This window comes from Myotis daubentonii, chromosome 8 (assembly GCF_963259705.1).
Source record: "Myotis daubentonii chromosome 8, mMyoDau2.1, whole genome shotgun sequence".
NCBI classification, from domain to species: Eukaryota; Metazoa; Chordata; class Mammalia; order Chiroptera; family Vespertilionidae; genus Myotis; species Myotis daubentonii.
The window spans coordinates 58,605,110-58,626,346 of record NC_081847.1 but is presented as its reverse complement, the minus strand read 5'-3'; the positions used below and the strand labels follow the sequence as shown (position 1 = coordinate 58,626,346).

General features: G+C 36.0%; 1 protein-coding gene across 2 annotated transcripts in view; it reads right to left on the bottom strand.

The window, feature by feature from the left end:
- Positions 1–834: 834 nt before the first annotated feature.
- Positions 835–21,237, bottom strand: part of NDC80 (NDC80 kinetochore complex component) — a 39,420-nt gene continuing 19,017 nt past the window's right edge. Inside the window, exons 11-17 of one of the 2 annotated variants that reach the window (XM_059706521.1) lie at positions 19,553–19,758; positions 16,171–16,323; positions 13,849–13,938; positions 9,801–9,893; positions 8,468–8,598; positions 5,756–5,858; positions 835–2,274 (exon numbers count right to left, since the gene is read on the bottom strand). In XM_059706521.1, the coding sequence (XP_059562504.1) occupies positions 2,137–2,274; positions 5,756–5,858; positions 8,468–8,598; positions 9,801–9,893; positions 13,849–13,938; positions 16,171–16,323; positions 19,553–19,758 (914 nt within the window). In that variant the 3' untranslated portion in view covers positions 835–2,136. Of the gene's footprint in view, positions 2,275–3,889; positions 5,393–5,755; positions 5,859–8,467; positions 8,599–9,800; positions 9,894–13,848; positions 13,939–16,170; positions 16,324–19,552; positions 19,759–21,237 lie in introns of those variants that run through there. The other variant, XM_059706522.1, reaches the window with a different exon arrangement.

Genomic DNA, 21,237 nt, shown 5'->3' with positions numbered 1-21,237 from the left:
GGGGGGCTAGGCCTGTACAGGAGGGCAGTTGGGGGCAACCAGGCTGGCAGGGGAGGGCAGTTGGGGGCAACCAGGCTGGCAGGGGAGGACAGTTGGCGATCGGGCTGGCAGGGGATTGGTTAGTGGGTGATCAGGCTGGCAGGCAGAAGCAGTTAGGGGTAATCAGGAAGGCAAGTGGCTGGGAGTCAGCAGTCCTGGATTGTGAGAAGGATGTCCGACCGAGCCTAAACCTGCAGTTGGACATCCCCCAAGGGGTCCCAGATTGGAGAGGATGCAGGCTGAGCTGAGGGACACTCCCCCTCCCCCAGTGCATGAATTTCGTGCTGCAGGTCTCTAGTTCTAATATTAATATTATTACCAGAGAAAATTTCAAAGAAGGAAACATCTAATTTCTCTAAAATGGTAACATTGATAACAAAACCTGAGAAAAATAAAAAAAATATATCAGACCACTAATCTAACTTATGAATAAAAATACAAAAGTATCTTAAAGAACGTATTAACACAGAATCCAGCAGCATGTAAAAACCAAACAAAAAGAAAAAATACTTTATGACCAAGTAAGGTTTATTCTAGGAATGTAAGGATGTTTATATATTAGGGAAAAAATCATATGAAAATATTAGAAGAGAATAATAGATTCCATGTCATAGATGCTTACAAGTCATTTGAAAAATTCAACAACCATTACTAAGAAAACAAGCATAATAAATTAAGAAAAAAAAATGGTACTTTCTTAACATGATATATCTAACTCAGCACAAAGGCTGAAATTATGATTAATGGGTAAATACTTCAAGCATCTTTACTAAAATTAGAAATAAGACAATAATGGCCACTCTCACAAATATTTAATATTATATTTGATTTACTGTTCAATACAATTAGACAAAAGGAGGAAATTGGAGTTATAATAATTGGGAAGGTGTAAGTAAACTATTACTATTTGCAAGTATTATGACTATGTAATTGAAAAACCCCGGAGACTCAACATTAACAACAAAACTGAGTAATAAAGACTTCATAAATTAGTTACAAGTTATATAAATATATAGAAATCAAATTCTTTCATTTCTACAAATTATTACCAGAGAAAAAGCATAGTGGAAGATCCATTTAAAATAGCAACAACAAAAAAATACATAGAAAAAAATTTAAAAGAAGCAAGACTTTTATGAAGAAAAATTTAAAAACTCCTAAGACTTCAACAAATAGAAAAACAGACCATGCTTTTTCATCATGGAGACTCAACATCATAGCACAACTTACTCACCACCAAGCACATTCATATTTCATGGCTGTTGTGACTTTATTGATTCAAGTAAATTGCAGTGTGGCGTCTAACACTAAGAACTGTGACGAGGTAAATCAGAACTTCTCTAGGAATGAATTCTCATCTCTAAAATGAGGTTGAACTAGATTATTTTATTATTTCTTCTGATTCTCACATTCCACATTCTGCTTATTTCAGAGTAAAGATGGAAAAAAACTAGACATAGTTTTAGCTTCTTGGCTCTGAATAAGGAGTAGATTGGACAACATGTCCAGAATCATTAAGAAAGTTTTTTAGTTCAACAGTAGCAACCCTATATAATTTATATGAGGGATCGGCAAACTTTTTTGTAAAGGGCCAGAATAGCACACATTTTTGACTTTGCAGTCCATGGGGTGGTTTCTGTTGCATATACGAAACTCTGCCATTATAGTATGAAAGCAGTTATAAATGATGTGTCAATGAATGGGTGTGATTGGATTTGGTCCACAGTTAGTTTGGTGACTCTTATTTTAGATCAAATACCTTTCAAACCATCTGAAGATAGGCAGAAAAATCAGGAAAAAAACCTCCACACTTTAATGTTAACATTTTATTAACTCTGGGTGCATAACATAACTGGTACTTATATCTAAAAATAACAAACCAACAAATTTTCATAATTTCCGGTTGTACACACTTTAAGTTAATGAACTAGATTTATAAAAGCTACAAAATATTTTACAAGTATGGGAAGATGTGGTCATGAGACTTCATTGTAAGAATGGGTATAGGATATGTAAGAGATTTTTCAAACCTCAAAGGACATTTCGAAATTTACAATGTTAATAAAGTTCTCGCTTAGATAATCAACATTTTTATCTTCATTCATCAGAAGATTTAATTAGAGCAGCTTTCTTCTTATACTTTTCTCCAATCCCTCTAATATTTTCCAAGAAATCTTCAGACACATGCTCTTCATACTCTCTATCAACTTTAGCAATCTGCTCCTCAAGGTGTTTCTAGTGGAAACAATTAGCAATTGTTAATGTAAAAACATTAATTTCATTTAAAGTGTTTAATTGTCAAATTTACAGACAAGAATATACCATTTGTAAGAGAAGAAATACTCTTGTACCCAGTATGCAGGCTCCTTTGTGTCATTTCCTAATCATATCACCTTCTCTTTTCTCCTGAGACAACCATTCTCCTGAATGTTTTTCCTTATTACACACACACACACACACACACACACACACACACACACACACACACACACGTATGTGTCTTTAAACAATATAGTTAGTGGTACCTGGTTTCAACCTTCATATTTATTGAATGATATTAAATGTAATATCACTTATTTTTTCATCCAGTATTTTAAGGCATGGTAGGCTGAAGAGTAGCCTCTCCTAAGATGTCCGTGTCCTGCCCTAGCCAGTTTGGCTCACTGGATAGAGCGTCGGCCTGGGGACTGACGGGTCCCAGGTTCAATTCTGGTCGAGGGCATGTACCTTGGTTGCGGGCACATCCCCAGTGGGGGGTGTGCAGGAGGCAGCTGATCGATGCTTCTCTCTCACTGATGTTTCTAACTCTCTATCCCTCTCCCTTCCTCTCTGTAAAAAAATCAATGGATTAAAAAAAAAAAAAAAAGATGTCTGTGTTCTAATCCCCAGAACCTGTGAATACGTTATCTTACATGGCAAGAGAAACTTTGCAGATATAAGTTAAGGATCTCAAGAAAATATTATTCTGCATTATCCTAGTAGACCACAAGGGTCCTTTTAAGAGGGGATGAGCAGTGTAACAGTCAGGGATAGAAGAGAAGTTAGAGAGGATAGAAGATGCTGTGCTACTGGCTTTGAAGCTGGAGGGAGAGGCGACAAGCCAATGAGTGTAGGTGGCCCCTCAAGGACTGCAGCGCAGAGGCCCCCTTTTAGACTTCTGACCACCAGAAATATAAGAAAATAAACTTGTGTTGCTTTAAGCCAATTTAAAAATTGGTGATAATTTGTTATGGCACCAATAGAAAACTAATACTCCGGGTTATTTTGTTATTTTACTATTTGTTATTTTACTTGGCACTCTGTAGTTGGTAGCTACATCACTATATTTCTGCCTCTATTTCCATTCAGACATTTTATAGTCTACCAGTCACTGGATTTAGGACCTAACCTAATCTCGTATGACAGCAATTTATCTAACTATATACACAAAACTTTATTTCCAAATAAAGTCACATTATGATATTTCAGATAGACATGTATTTTGGAGGTATACTGTTTAACCCAGTACAGTACCTCTAGCAAAGTAGAAATTTAATTAAATACTTAAGAGTGAAAATGCATAGTTTTATTAGGGGTTACAAAACCGTTCGCTAAAACTGTTACATCAATTTGTAACTCTAGCAATGTAAATAAGAACTCCCATTTCTCCAATTCTTGCTGGCATTTAATATTAGCAAACAAATTTTTTGCCAATTTTTTGAGGGTGGGAAATGGTATATCTTTCACGTTTGCTAGCCATATTAGGTCTTTGTGAAATTCCCATTCAAATCTTTTACCCACTTTTCATATCTAGTTTTCAGAGGATACACACACACACACACACATATATATGTTAACCCTTTATCAGTTGTTTTAAAAAATATCTTCTACCATTTTTGTGGCTTGTTTTCCTACTCTCTCTGTCTTTTGATATTGAGATCTTAATTTTATAAAACTGAATTTACTTGAATAACTCACTTTACCCCGACTATACAATACTAACTCCCTCATATATCAATTTTCTGTCTATTCTCATATATTTTTTTCTGGACTCTCAACCAGAGAGATTGGTTTGTATGTATCAATACTAAAGTGTGTGAGTTATTATAGCTTTATAATAATTTTTGGAACATCAAAATAGAAGAAAAAAAGATTTTGTGTCCTCTCAGGGAGGTTAGGAATCTAAAGGAGTTAGCAACCTTTTCCTGTCAAGGGCCAAGTAATAACTATTTTAGGCTTTGCGGGCCTAAAATACAACAGATGGTCTTTGTTGTACCTGCTGAGCCCGGATGTTGTAGTAAGAAAGCTGCCTTAAATAGTATGGAAGTGAATGAAGTGGCTGTGTTACAATAAAACTATTCAGATCCAAATCTTGTTTTCTTTCTAGTACAATTTCATTATTCAAAATTTCTCCACATTAAGTTTCAATGATAATTGGTTGACTTTCTATGCTCCTTCTACACTGTACTGGCTAATTGTGAATTTCGCATAGTGCAAAATAAGTGCTCAGTAAATGTTTGTTGAATTTGGTCTGATGTTCTTGAATATTAAAATATACAAAAAGTAATTAAAAAGTAATAGTAATTTATCAGAGTTTCAAATCTAATTTTATATTAACTGATTAAAAGTTTAATAGTTGTGGTTAGCTTTCCCATAAATCCGTAGTGATAAATCACTACTGGATTAACACCACTAAGGTCAGACGAATAGTTATCTGTAATAGACAGAGGTACAAAGGATGTTGACAAATACTTAGTTCAACTCTCTCATTTTACAGATGAAGTAAAGACCAAAAGTAGTCAAATGATACATATATCAGTAAGCACTTTCTTAATCTACGCCAATATCTATATATTATGAATGAATATTTCTTATGAACCTAGAATAAAACACCATCATCCTTGGGAAAATAAGAAAGTAGTCACTCAAATAATTTTCTGGTCTGTGGTTGAAAAAGGATTCATTAAAGGTTATAGAGCCACTAAGTGGCTGAATTAGAAGTAGGTAGAAACCAGGTTTTTTGATGTAGCGTCCAGGATGCTTTTCTTAGTTTTTACTAGAAAGCAGTGAAGAGCACTGGCAAGCAAGAAAGCAGCAGCTCAATGTCTTCCAGGAGAGATGAAAGGAAGTAGGATATCATGTACTCCGCTTACAATACATGAAGCCTATTAGTGTGATATGAGTCTTCTTTCCTTAAACCATTCACAATTGGAAGTTATCACCTAATCAATTACCCAGGAATTTTGGAGTTCAGCAATTTATCTTAGCTTTTGAATTCTGTACAGCAGGTTGGAAGAATCATTTTATTGTAAAATTTTCAAGCTGCGTGAAAGGTGAGGATAAGGTGAACTTCATGTTTCAGAAATATTTTATGCTGTGTTTAATAAAATTAATAGCAAGAAAAAATATTTGTCATAATATGCTCTGTCATCTGAATGAAATCTTAAGTATACTAAAATGTCTTCAGTACGTACAACAAGGTTTGGCAGCAAATTCTATACTGTTGATGTAATAATATCATTGTTTGCTGTTTATGTGAACAAAACAGATTACTTTATGAGAGGCACAAGTGTCCCCTTACCACACCGCTAAGTAGGGTTCTTCTGATAAATTTATACTAGATCATATTTCCCATAGAAATAAAATATATCATTTAATTTCTGTAGAAATAAGACAGAAATATATCAGAGTTTTAAAAAGCTTTCTTAGAATGTAGAAAAGACCTTCACACACTTACCTCCACAGAACCTACATGTGTGGCAACCATCTCTAAAAGACACTGCAAGTTATTTCCCACTTTTCGTCTTTCTTCAGTTGTAGTCTGTACAACCAGTTGGTATCTGTAGAATAAAAACTCTTATTTGAGTTGTGTAGGGAAAAAAATTAATATATCAGTTCTAGTTAGTTCACTTCTCCTTTTCAGATTCAATAAAACCAGGCTGTGATTGGGATATCTGCTGCGTGTTCGCATATAATTTATAGAGAGCCAGCTTCCAATCATTAAAACAGAAATAAAAATTGCCGGGGTCCAACCCCAGCAGGTCCAGGGGTTCCCAAAGGCGTAGACGGAGTCGGCGAAGAAGGAATGACATGGAGACAGCATTCAGTTGATCAGCAGCCTAGCCAGGATCTCTAGCCAGGATCTCCAGCCAAGTTCTGTTCAGGATCCCCAGCGAAGTTCTGGTTAGGATCTCCAGCCAGGTTCTGTAGCCATGTTCCCTCGCTAGGTTCTCCAGCCAGGTTCTGTCTGAGATCTCCAGCCATGTTCGGTCACCAAGTTCTAGTCAGGTTCTCTTGCCATATTTCTGTAGTCAGGTTCAGTCCAGGATCTTTTGCCATGTTCTCTCCAGCGAAGTTCTTCTGTCTGTAGGTTCTGTGTAGGTTCTGTCTGTAGGTTCTGTGTAGGTTCTGTCTGTAGGTTCTCTCTTCTCAGTTCTGTCTCTTTCTGTCTTGTTACATCTGTATTTATACCAGCTGATTCAATCCTATCAATCTCTATTACAAAGGTTAGGGCGTTTCTTATCTCCATTCCAGGGAGTAAAGATTATGTAGCTTAAGCATGATTGTTCGTAGTTAAAGTGATTAATTACCCGCCTGGCACTTAGTTGAGGGGTTTTATTCCCTCCCTAACTTCAGGGCAAAATCCCTACCCGGGGAAACAACCTTTCTCAGAGAGGAGACCTTGGTTAAAACACATAGTGCCAAGAAGGTGAGCAAAACATTTTAAGAACAGTATGCCATATATGCCAGGTCCTTTGAAACAGCAAGCATGGACCGGCTCCCGGCAAAAAATGTTTTCAAAGACCCCTTACAAACAACAAAGCAAAACAGCAACAAAACCTCATTCTTTGATATACAAAGCTTGGGAGCAAATGGTCTTACCTAAATCTCCAAAAGATTGTAAACTGAATTTTTGATATAATATTTTCCTATGATTATCATGCATAATAGTATTATAGTAAAAAATCCTCTTTACAAATGCTTTCAGGGGCAAGACATTAAATACACTTGAATAGGAGAGGGGGGGGGGGGGAGTCTTGTTTTTAGGCATTCAAATTCAAACTTGAAACAAAAACTACAAGCCAAAAAAACCTTCAACTAAGTTTCCTATTCCTAGGCTACACATAAGAAAATGAAGAATTGATTTTCTTAAGGCTTGTACTTCCAACATTAAAATAAGATTTTAAGTTACTCAAAGGCCACTTTAGACTTAGAGAACCTGTGAATTAACTAGTTAGTAAATTGATTTTATATAGTTTGCATGAAAGAATTATGTAAACAGAGGCAGAATATTTTTAAGGAAGAAATGTCACTATTTTAAGTTACAGTTATTATATAATATGTCTAAAATTTTCCTCTGTAAGTTTTAAAATTATAAGGAAAACCAGCCAGGAAAACTTAATGCATAATTTGAAAATGAAAAACTTCTAAGAAATGTACCATAGTGTCCAATCAGTTCCGCTATAATGCTTATTTGGAAATATGTTTCAACCTCATATATTAGATAGCAATTTGAGCATAATGCAAATTTTGCATTCTCTTATGTCAATTTCCTGCTTGAGAAACATTAGGTGAATGCAGAAAACTGCACTCAGCTGAATCCAGATGCAAAGGAATACATAAAACACAAAATACTTAAGCACACACCTAACAGGAGCACTAGCTCCTCCAGTTCATTACATATGTGATGAGCCACATGCATCCACATCTGGTAGTCACAACTTTCCATTTAATTTCAGATAATCCTCCTTCTACCTCTTCTCAATAATTCACAAGCTGCAACCCTTTGGTTACCTATTTCCCCACACAAACTTCAGGTCTTTTAAAGGTAAAATACATTTATCTTAGTATTTATGCTTTTCTGAAATATTTAACATGGTTACAATTGCGCTAGCATTTTCATTAGGTTCCAGTTTTTTGTTTGTATCACTGACGGAGTTTTTGAGTATTAGGTCCCAATCACAATTTTCTTTTAAGTCCTGTGATTTTTATTGCATATTTTGCATAGTGTAGTGATTACAAAGACAGACTGACTATATAAAGTATCAATAGTTCATATATAACTAATTTCTAGAAACTGTATCTTAAAAAATAAGAGCTCAGTGGAATTTATTAAAGCTTAGTGAACTTTTATTAAAATTTACTAACAAATAGCCTAAATTATTTGAATTGACTTAAAATTTTGTGTTGTTTTGAGGGATTAAAAGCCATTTCTTAATTAGATCTAAAAATGGAGGGGCAATAGCTATAATAGCAGTAGAATGTATTTGTCTGGTGAGAGTATCTTCATGTTGTAAGCTATTCTGCTTAAGTTCTAGTCACCATTCCCTCAACCCCCAAATAGCTCTGCAATACAGATTAAAGCAAATAACCATAGATCTAGTTCTATGGAAATGTTAAATAATTAAACTGAAAATAAACATTATAAATCTTGGTAAAATGAACTTACTCCCGCTGAATAGAATCTAATTCATTCATAGTTTCACTGAGGCCCTCATTAACAGCACTCTCCAGCATGTGCTTGTGTTTCTCCAAGGACTCCAGCTCATTGGCACATTTGTTGTCCTCTTCCTCAGCTTCCTATCAGGATAAAGTCATGGTTTTATATTATATATATGTATATATTTTTTTGATAGTCACATTCTATATACTTCAGGTGGATTTAAAAAAATGTATGCAAAACATTTGAAAAAATCAGGTTGCATCATCATTTGTATTCCCAGGATGCTTATTGCTTTACATGTAAGAGATATTAAAATGTTCCTCTGAGAACCTTATACTGTAAACATAAATGTTACCTTCTCAAGAGGCCTGCATAAAATTCATTCCGCAGTATTTTCAAGTCTGTATCATAGGAAATTTTATGATATTCTAATTTAAATTTTTTTCCATGAGCATTAAAGATGCTTTATTATACGTAAAATGTGGATAATTTTCATGCTGCCATTATTTCACATATGTATTAATTATGTATAGGCAAAGTAGCCAAAATTCCTAAGTTCTTAGGTTTCTCAAGAAGAAATATACTAAAGAAGTCTTTCACTTAGGTGCTTTAATGAAAATAACTCAAGTGCTGTCATAGAGGACATATGAAAAAACAAAAATGATTACCAAATGCCTCATTTCATATGAAGATCCTATTATTGTGGTGTATTTTCTAAAAATGTCACATTGCTTCAAAAATGTGTAAACCCTAAATATACTACAGGTAAACAAAAAAGTTTTTAATTCCTAATACTTTGTCATTGTAACTAAGTGAAAAACACTGGTGTGGTTAAAATTTTCACATAAATTGTATAAGTGGTTATGAGTATTTCCTTAAGTAAAATGCTGGCCAGAAGGTGGATTAGAGGTGGTAGGAAATGAATCTTATTATTTTACTCACATTTTAGATTTCACATAAATGATCTTTGGAATTTGGCCAGGATTGTCAGTTTGGAATGACATTTTATATGAAATGACATATACAAAAGGCCTTATTGGGGTTTAAGCTTTAAGAATATGTTTTGGTCTTTCAAGGATACTAAATCACATATGCAAGTATAAAAAATTAGCAAAAGAGTAAACATTTTCTATGATGAAATAGCCCAAGTCCAGAAAAAAGTCATTTAAAAGAATAAAATAAATAACTCCTTACAATAAACTTTGGAAGAGATGAAAAACTAATACACAAGTTATAAGATACAGCTTAAATATTTCAGTTTGTTGTTAGTACAGGTGCCCCAACAATCGCTCATGACATAGCTTTGCCTAACCTATACAAACTGCGGCAAAGTTCTTACCTTCACTTTTTGTTGGTAAAGATCATCCAGCTTTTGAATTTCTTCTTTCAGAGTTCTTACACTTCTTCTGCTTTCCATTATCATTGTATTTAACTTGGAGAAGAAAATGTTGGGTGAGAAATCGTAACTATACATCAAAACAATTTTAATAATAAGTTATAGGACTTTTGTCCTAACAATTAACTAAACCATGCTATTTCTTCTAGTCCTTTTGGACACTCACCTATGATTTGTCTTAAGAAGCTATTTATTGTAGAATTGTATACCTGAAACTTGTATAATTTTATTAACCAATGTCATGCCAATAAATTCAATAAAAAAAAGAATTTATTCCCCAAAGGGGAGTTAATTTCAAGAAAACTTATGAATAATGTTTAAATGCAGAGAGTAGTATAGAAGGGCATTAACTAGAAATCAAAGGTGTGGCTTAATTCTCAGTAAAATAGGATTCTATTATCTGTTTTTCTACTAGTAGCTGTGACAATGCTTTTAAGCTCTCATATATATTATATAAATATCATATCCTATATTTTTATATTAATTTATTAATAGTAAATATAAATTGCTTTTGCTTTCTAGTTTTTTTAAAGACTATCTATTTTAGTTATCTAATTTTCCATTAATGTTCACTTTTTGGGATATTAAAGAAAACTATTCATATGGATTTTACCAATAACTTGCTGATTGGTTATAGTCAATGCATTCTTCCAAAGAGTAATAAAGTAAGCAAATTTAATCTTGTACTTTAAGATCTGTTAAAACTAAAACCCAGGAAAATATTTCCCACAGGAAACAGAAAATAGTAAAATGTATAAACTGACATCTTTCTTTAAAAGGATGATTCCATATGTACATAAAATTAAAAAAAATTATTTATATATAGAGAAAAATTTAGTGAAGTTATTGTTATTTAGCAAAAGATAGAATGGTAAAATGATTACACTTGCTAAAAACACTTGCACATACTTCTCATTCAATCATCAAAAATCCCTTGTAAGGGACATTCCTTTCTTATTTTACAAGTGAGAGGAGTGGGCTGGAAAGAATGCTATTTACTCACGATCATGCAATGAGCATATGCCCAGAACTCAGACATAGACATTCTAACTCCAAGGACTTTCTCTATACCTCCTGCCTTGTCAATTATTTTAAAGCCTAGAGTTACTGAAGCTATAAACTTTGCTTCCAACCTAAATATATTTCCAAAGTAATCAGTAAGTTAAGCTAGTTGTTTCATTAAATTCACCTGCAATAAGACCAATGGACACCCAAATAACCTGAACTTCCACTGGGCACTCACGGGTGGTCAAAATTATGTTTACTTATCTCTGAGGAGCTTCTATTTTCCATGTCAGCTTACTAAAGTTTCATCAATTAATTAAACATTTCCTCACTTGATTATGAAAATACACATTCTTTCATTCAATAAAGAGCTCTAAAGTTACTTATAAGAAGTTAGAGCCACTAATAGACTGGAATTCCATCACTACTTGACTCCAATAAACCAAGATACTTGGAGATCTTCCCTTCTTCAAGTCAGTTTCAAATACAGAACACCCATTTTCCTCATGAAGACAAGTAAGATTCCAGCTCTTCTCTGGATTCTATGCCTTCATATTTCTTCATGGACTACATTCATATCCATCAATCACCTTTGCTCTTAATTTTTAAAAACTTTACCCTTGAACTCCCTTATCTTTAAAACAAAACCCTCTCCCCCATAAAACACCACAAAATAAAACCACAAAAAACAAAAACTTTCCCATATTTTTCTAACTACCGTTTCATCTCCTTCCCTTAGACACATTTATAATAGTCTGACTTCTAGTAGTCCACAAAGAGCAACCTATTCATACTAAAGTATCTTTCGTCTATCTTTCATCATTTAAGCTTCAATCCACAGTAAAATGCTTTCTTGGCTCCTCTGCTTTTGAAAATGTCACTAGTATATCTTAATTGTTAAAGCCAAAGAGCAACTTACAGACTTTATCTTATTTGACATTGGAGTAACACCTGATTAGTCCCTTCTGAAATCCCCTTACTTGGATTTTAAGACCATGTAAACTCCTGGTTTCCTCTTTAAGTTTTGGGAGGTCCTTCTAATTCTTTCTCTTTGTTACAAGTGACAAATTTCTCTTTGTCTGATATATTTTGGGTGTAGATGTTCTCCCAAGATTCCCATCTTGGCTGTATTCTCATTTGCTCATTTGGGAGAGCTTTCTCTCAATCTCACAACTGGGAGATCTCCTGGCTTTAATTAACTGCATACTAAGAAATACCTACCTATATCTATATATCTCCAAACTCCAACTGTCTATTGGACATTCTCCACTTTGGTCTCCCAGAGACCTGAAACTCAGCATATCCCAGCCTGAAATTCTCTCTTCCATAGCTTTCTCTTGTATTCTTTATCAAGGTTCTAGAACATCACCAATGACAAAGATTCTCTCCTTGACAAAACTATGCTCTTCTGAACTCCCAACTAGGCTGAATTTTGGGCTTCATGTTTGTCTCTGTAGTGCTCAATTTTAACAAGAATTTTAACCAGAATCTTCCCATCCTCAATATCTGATCAGGTTTCTTTCTCATCCTCCATGCCCCTCCCCATTCCCGTGTGATGTTCTTGCCTTCAGTAAGAGCTCTGTTAGGTTGGTTTAGCCAGAATCCCCCTTAACCCTGAGTTTGCTCAGTAATTTTCTAACAACTGAACTCCACCCTGCTCCTTGGCTATAAATTCTCCCTTTTCTTTGTTATATTTGGAGTTGAGTCCAATCTCTCTTGCCTACTACAAAACCCCATTGTAATAGTCTCCCTTGAATACAGTCTGCCTTATGGTCTTTAACAAGAGTCATGAATACTTTTTCTTTCATACCATATACTAAAGCTAGACATATGAACATTTTTAATTTCTCTCTTTCTTAAACTTTACATACAAATGGACCACTAAATTATGTTGTTTCAACCTTTAAATCTTTTTTCTTCATCTTTACTGCAGTGGCCTTAGTTTGATTTCTTACCACTTATCATTCAAGTTACTGTGAAGTCTCTTAATTGTGTGTCTTTATCCTTCGAAAGGGCAATACTGTGAGCTTACTAAAACACACAGGTGTTATTCCCTGACTGAAAAAATTTCAGTGGTCCCCACTGCCTACTACAGAATAAACATTTAGCCAACAAGCAACTAAACCCCTTCATAATTATTTAATTATTACTCCAGGCTTCTCCCTTATTCTATTTATTATACTAATAGTATTTCATTAACATGCTATGCTCTTTGGTCTCTGGACCTTCAGTGGTGTGTGTGTGTACTAGCATCCTTCTGTGTAATCCACTGGCCAATTCCTACTTGTTACTCACAACTCAGCTCAGCTACCACTTCCTTCAGAAAGAACCTAGTGATTATTTTAGATAAGTGTATTATTTAGATAGGTGTATTTACACTACAAAAATGTTATAAGAAAAATAAGTGTTTTCCAGCCCTCCTTTCTACTTGAAATAGAGTTAAAAAGGGTAGATAATGTATCACCAACATCAATTACAACAATACCAGATACACAGCAGGCTTTCAAAAATATATCTGCTTCGCCCTACCCGGTTTGGCTCAGTGGATAGAGTGTCAGCCTGCAGATGGAAGGGACCCAGGTTTGATTCCCGGTCAGGGCACATGCCTGGGTTGCGGGCTTAATCCCCATTGGGGCGGGGGGGGGGGGGGGGGTGAGATGCAGGAGGCAGCTGATCATTGATTCTCTCTCATCATTGAAGTTTCTCTCCCTTTCCCTCCCTTTCTGAAATCAATAAAAATATATTTAAAAAAAAACAATCAAAGGGAAATTTACTCAGTTACATATATCCCTTTCTTATATCAATGATATATGAAATCTAGGATGCTTAAATTACTTCAAATGTTTCTAAGTCAAGGGTATTCCCCTCTCATATATCATATTTTAAAATTCATTCCTTAGCAATTAGAAACCACAAATTACATGTAATTTTAAGTTTAAAAAAAAATCTTATTTTTTGCTTTTAATGATTATGTTTTGTTACTTACTTGTTCTAAAGTATCATCTAACCCCATTTTTTTATTTAGAGCTTTATTACTTTCTTCTTCAGTTTGGTTCAAGAGTTCCTTGAGTGGTACCTATAAAATATATAAGAATGGGGGTTACATATGACATATGTAATTACAAAGTTTCTCTTATGAGGCATCTACACAATGTGATAGGAGGAACCACTTTTGGAGAAAAAAAGTGAATCTGTGATATCCTGAATCTAAATGAACACACTGTCAATAAGAATATAAAATTAATTTTTAATATAATTTCTATAGAATATAACCTGCTTTTGGTTTTGAATACATGCAAAATTCTAGATTTGCTTATCTATTCTGGAAATCCACTGTTATTAAACATTTTACAAATATACTCAGTTTAATACAGTCTTAGAAACAATTTGTATGTTTTATGCTATATTCTCCAGAGGTATCATTTTCTTTTAATCCTTTTTAATTGTTTAGCCTTACAATTATCTGCTTGTATTTCATTTCTTCACTTTTTTGCTATTCATTGTGACCCTACTGTAATGGCAAAGACTAGAACAGGGACTGGCTCAGTAAGCCACACAAACAGAGGACTCTGAGGCTGCAAAAGAAACAAGGAACACCTCAATATACTACTGTAGAAAGATCATTGGGGTATGTTGTTCTGTGAAGAAAGCAAGGTGAGTGTACAGAATAGGTAAATGTTTACAAGTTTATTTAAATAAGGATATAACACAGGAACAACCAGATAGGAGAGCTACATAGAGTAAGGTATTTGGGAAGGGGCATGCTCTCTGGGCTTTGCCACTCTCTCTGCATCTCCACATATTCACAAACCCAGAAGCTCTTACCTGCTTGTTTTTCTTATGTGTTTTTTTTCTGTTATTTTACTGATTTATTTCAACATAGCACTTCATTGCTTCCTATTATTATTATTATTTGTTGATGTAAAACTTTCACATTAAAATGGTTAAACTAAAATAATTAAGTTAAAATAAATTTAATATAAAATTAACTTTTAAAGTATACAATCCAGAGGCATTTAGTAATTCACAATGTTGTATCACCATCACCTCTAGTTCCAAAGCATTTTCATCACTCCAAAAGAAAATCCTGTACATTACTATGTTTCAGTAGGCCTTTTGAAGTTATTGGTGAGTTTTAATTTGAGCTGTTCTGTTTTGAAAGATGTAATGTCCTCTTTAACTTTTCTCCAAATACTACTTAAAACAGTTGGAATGGTACCTTCTTGATGGTATTTCTATTTTTATTATTCTATTTCTATTGAAAACTACGAAAAAATAAAAAATGTTTCCTTCTTTTCTGAGCATATGTATTCTTTTTGCAATGGATAATCTTTTCTGATTTGACTCAGGTAATTATTTTCTTACACTAGTCAAGTTAAACTACTCAAAGCAGCAGTGAGTACATTCTATCTGCCTGGCTGCCTGCCTACCTGATGCCTATGTGCTCATCTAGCAAATGTTTGAGAAACAATTCAGTAGAAGACTAAATGTTTACTGGGTGCACCTTTTGAAATTGAAAATGAGTGTGGCTTTATTTAATAAAAATCTATCTACCAATAAACTGTAATCTCTGAGAAATTAGAAACTGTATCTTTCTGGGTATTTTATTTCTAGCACTTAGCTAATATGGAACACTTGTACTAAATAACTTACTGAAGGAATGAATAATTCTCAAAGGGAAAATGCATAACTTTAGAATTGAAATTCCTTATTTAAAAATTAAGTATTTAAAAATTTACATTTTTTTCGGGGGGGGGGGCACTAGAGTACTGAAATTAGTGAATAATCGAGAAATTGCAATAGAGCAATTAAAAATTTTCTTCCCCAAATTACATCCTTGGATATATTTAACAAATTAGGTGCAGATTTGCAGATTTCTCATTGTTGACTGCTTAAGTCACTTAATGCTTCATGTTTTCATGTGTCTCCTGTATATGAAACTCTTCTCCACAGACAACCCCGATAAACCTTTTAAGATTCATTCCAGGTTCACCAGCTCTGTGGATGCTTTTTCTCTCAATTCTGGGAAGAAGTGGTCTTGTTACCATACCTTGTAAAGACTTCTAATAAAGCACATTTTTTTACTAGATAAATAGATAAAATAGGTAGACAGGATGAAAAGGCATTATAGCTTTAAGAGTTAAGTACAATAGCGAAAATTTCCACTACCAAGAAGATAAAAATTTTCAGTGCTTTATTTTTAGTCTGGAATAATAGACATGCTGAAGTTTAAACTTTTACTTATAGACATATGAACCAGATAGCAATCATGTATCTGAAATTCTTTGAAATACTTATGATTACTTACATAAACTTGAGCCCTGTATTTGACAAGGCAGTTGGCACCAGCTTCAGGATAAAACTTAATTTCAAAGTCATAACCTTTGGAATTCTCAGCACCCTTAGGAATAAGTTTTAATTTTCTAGCCAACTTGTGATACTCTGCTAATTGTGTTTCAATCTGTAAGAAGAGAAAAAAAATGTTAAAAAAAAATCAAATAGCCCCATTCTAAATGGTTTTCAATCGGCAGTTCTGTAATTTTACACAAAATTATACTGTCTATTTTTTTTAGTATTTTAGTAATGTAGTATTTTTAGTTGTAAAAGTGGCAATTTTAAAATACAAAAAATAAAAATATTTTATTCACACTAAATATGTAGGATAATTATAAGACTATAATTAGTAAGCAATACACTACTGCTCTTCCATTTATCTGACAAATAGTTTGAAATAAGAGTCCAGCCACATTGAGATATTTTTTTTTAAATGTATTTTTATTGATCTTTTACAGAGAGGAAGGAGGAGGGATAGAGAGCTAGAAATATCGATGAGAGAGAAACATCGACCAGCTGCCTCCTGCACACCTCCTACTGGGGATGTGCCTGCAACCAAGGTACATGCCCTTGACCGGAATCGAACCTGGGACCCTTGAGTCCGCAGGCTGACGCTCTATCCACTGAGCCAAACCGGTTTTGGCCACATTGAGATATTAATGAAAATTCCCCTTCCCTCCCATATAGAACCAATAAATAGAGCAAACATTAAGGAAAAATATGGGAGAGAAACCAAGATGGCGGCCTAGGTAAACAATGGAGATTGCTGTCTCGCACAACCACTTCAAAAATACAACTAAAAGACGGAACGGACATCATACAGAACCACGGGAAGGCTGGCTGAGTGGAAATTCTACAACTAGAAGGAAAGAGAAAAGCATACCGAGACTCAGAGGAGGTGTGGTGGGAAGTAAAATACTAAGGTACAGGGGTGCACACAGAGCGGGCTGGCGGCTGAGGGTGCAGTTGTCTTTTTCAATCGGGAGGGAGTCTCAGGATCTGAGCTCCAGTTCCAGGCGAGTCTCTAGGGACCCAGACCCATACGGGAGAAGCGGGACTGTCTGGCATTGGTCGGAACTCGAGGGCAGCTTTCTCTCCGAGGGGCTTGCAATGATTACCGGGGCGCTGAGAAGCAGAGCCTCTGAGGGCAGGACTGAGAGCAGCCATAACTGCTTACTCCGCCCTGTTGATCCCGTGGGACCTGCCCCACCCCGCCCAAGCTCTGCATAGAGGCTTTTGCTGGGTAGCCTCAGGCAAAGGCTAGATTAGCACCTCCCTAGAGAACCAGGAGCGAGTATGTCCAGTGGTCAGAGTGGGACCATCCAGTTTGCAGCTCCTCACACCTTTAAAGGACACACTCAGGGGGCAGACCCAGTGAGCATCAAAGCCCCATTGAAGCAAGTCTTGCCCCGGAGGGGTGTCTTCAGCACAGAAGTTCTCTCACTGCAGACACAACTGATTCTCACAGCCAATTGGCCTGGAGGTCATTCCCTCCCAGTGTTAACTACAACAATCAAGGCTTAACTACAACAAGACTGTGCACAAAGACCACAAGGGGGTGCACCAAGAGTGTCCTCCTCAGGTAAGTGGGGAGGCTGAACCACTGGGCCCTAGAAGACACTTAGCACAGAAAAGCACTTTATCAACACAGGGAAGATTAAAAATGTGGAGACAAAGAAACAGGACACAAATGACAGAAATGGAGGAAAGCAAACTACTGGATACAGAATTCAAAACCACACTTTGAAGGTTTTTCAAGAACTTTCTAGAAGAGGCCGATAAATTTAGTAAGACCCTTGAAAAGACTGGTGAGACCGCCGATAAATGTAGTGAGATCCTCAAGAAATCTAGTCAGACCCTCGATGTTATGATAAAGGACCAACTGGAAATTAAGCATACACTGACTGAAATAAAGAATACTATACAGACTCCCAACAGCAGACCATAGGAGCGCAAGAATTGAAATACGAAGAAGCAAAAAACACCCAACCGGAAAAGCAAAATGAAAAAAGAATCCAAAAATACGAAGATAGTGTAAGGAGCCTCTGGGACAGCTTCAAGCATACCAACATCAGAATTATAGGGGTGCCAGAAGAAGAGAGAGAGCAAGATATTGAAAACCTATTTGAAGAAATAATGACAGAAAACTTCCCCTACCTGGTGAAAGAAATAGACTTATAAGTCCAGGAAGCACAGAGAACCCCAAACAAAAGGAATCCAAAGAGGACCACACCAAGACACATCATAATTAAAATGCCAAGAGCAAAAGACAAAGAGAGAATCTTAAAGGCAGCAAGAGAAAGAAACTCTACCTTGTCACACACAGAGCAGGGCCCGTGGGGGGCGGTTGGGGCGCTGCCCTCTATCACCCACAGAGCAGGGCCAATCAGGGGGTTGGGGCGCCGCCACTGTCACACTCAGGGCAGCGCCGATGGGGAGGTTATGGCTCTACCCCGTCACACACAGAGCAGGGCCTGTGGGGGGAGAGGGGGGTTGTGGCCCCGGCCCCTGTCACACACAGAGCCACAGGGCGATCAGGGGGTTTGGGCGCTTCCCCCTGTCATGCTGATCCCATTGCTGGGAGGCCTCGCGGCTCTGCTGATCCCGGTGCTGGGAGGCAAATTACCCTTTTACTATATAGGATAGAGGCCTGGTGCATGGGTGGGGGCCAGCTTGTTTGCCCTGAAGGGTGTCCTGGATCAGGGTGGGGGTCCCCACTGGGGTGCCTGGCCAGCCTGGGTCAGGGGATGATGGCTATTTGCAGCTGGTCACACCCCCTTAAGGGTGGGGGTCCCCACTGGGTGTCTGGCCAGTCTGGGTGAGGGGCTGAGGGCTGTTTTCAGGCTGGTGGGTGACTGAAGCTCCCAACTGCTCCTTTTTTTTAATTACTCTGGGCCAGATTTAGCTCTGAGGCTTGGCTCCAGCTCTTAGGCCTCGGCTGCTGAAAGCAGGTATCTGGTTTGTTTGGGTTCTATAATCGAAACACTGTTTCAACTCCAGCTCTGAGATCTCGGCTGGCTGAAAGCCGGATTCTGGGGTTTTGTTTAGCTTCTATATTTTTAACAATGTTTCAAACTGCAAGCTCAGAGGCCGGCAGCGGCAGGCGGGGAACGTTGGAGTCCTCCGTCACTAAAGCAAGCAAGCCTCACGTTAGCTTCAAGCTGCCTGGCTGCCGGCCGCCATCTTGGCTGGCAGTTAATTTGCATATCACCCTGATTAGCCAATGGGAAGGGTAGCGGAGGTATGGCTAATTACCATGTTTCTCTTTTATTAGATAGGACTCAGTTCTGAATTAGGATAGACCTTTACAAAGGCTCGCTCTGGTGAGCTACCACTCTGGAAATGCTATGACTTACCGCTTCTTTACCTCTGGCATATTTTAACTCCTCATTCCACAACTGCTGCTGTTCATCCTCCAATTCCTTGGTTAATTTATTAATGGTTTGCTGCAATTCATTTCTTTCATGATTTATTCTCTCAATATCTGCAACTGAGTACTTCTGGTTATCAACAATATTCTGTAGTCGAGTATTCTCCTGTTTCATTGTTTCACATTCTAGTTCTGCATAAAAAACACACAAATTTGTTAAATTCCTTCAATTTCTAGAAAGAAATTATGCCATTATTTAGTAGAGTTGATTAAGGTGTTTAAATTTTCAAGTTATCTACATGTATAATTTTCTCTTTTGGATAATTCTATTTGATCCCACCTTGTTAATAACATTCTTAATAAACAAAGTTTTATGTGAACCTTATTTCCGTATTTGCCATGCCATGTTTTTCAGAAAGTGCTACATAAAACATATGACCCCATGTATAATGATTACAACTAAGAACTGTTACAGCTAAGAGGGACAGTCTGTTAATGTTCGATTCCTATGTGATTAACATTCCTATGCGATTCTCTGCAATAAGCTTGAAAACCCGTAAGTTCTTCATAAACAGAAATATTTTTATTAAAATAGATCAGTTTATTCTTATTTCATTGATATTTCAGTGGTTTCATCAGATGTTAAGTAACCATAGTGATTAGGCTCTTGCTTTGTCTATTAGTATTTACCAAAATTTGTTATCTAGAATGATTATCTTGTACCAAGAAAATATGGGACATAGAAACAGCAAATGATTATGCAAGGAGGAAGAGAAGTTATAAAATTAAAACTATTTGGGGTTATATAGAATAGTGTTTTCTAACCTTCTGTGACTCATAGCTTGCAAAGAATATGAAAACATTTTTAAGCAGGCTGGAGTAAATGGATGAAGATGCTCATGACCAAAGGGGCCAAGAGAGATCATCTTGAAGGCTGAGAGGATCAAGATCATGGTTTTGTTATAATCTATTTGTAACACTGTTGCTGGGAAGCTCGGCACCTGAGCTCATAATAAATTAATGGTTGGCTTAAGTAAAATTTTATACAGGAGTCTGCACACAAAAATCTGTTATGTACAGTATCTGTAGAGTTTAAATATGTCTCACTCACTTTTGGCCATGAATGGCTTTAAATAATCAAGAAAGTTAAAGTTTAAATAATCAAGAATAAAATCATCTTAGGTTAACAGCTGTCATATTATTATATCAAACTAAATCACTCTGGAATTGCAAATGATTTAAGTACTTCTCTCTCACTTTGCAGTTATTGGGAAAAAAAATTCCCATACCAAAAAGTAGGAAGTATGAAAATTATCTTGATTAAACACCCATAAAGAAGATAGACTATTAATATTATAAAGTATTGATTTAACTGCATGACAAACATTGCTATAATAAGAAATTAATGGGGTGGCCCCATTAATTTGACCTAAAAGGAAAATGAAAAAGAGAAAGAACTCATGGACACGGACAACAGTGTGGTGACTGTGGGAAGGAGAAGGGTGGAAGAGGTATGGAGGGATAAATGGTGATTAGGAAGAAAAAAAGTAGTCCATGGTTCCTTGTCGCTATAGAGAACAAACATTAAAGATCAAGTGTAAACTATTCAAAGAGTTGGTTTCGAGCAAATCTAATACATACAATCTGAGTTACTTAGCCAATCACACCATT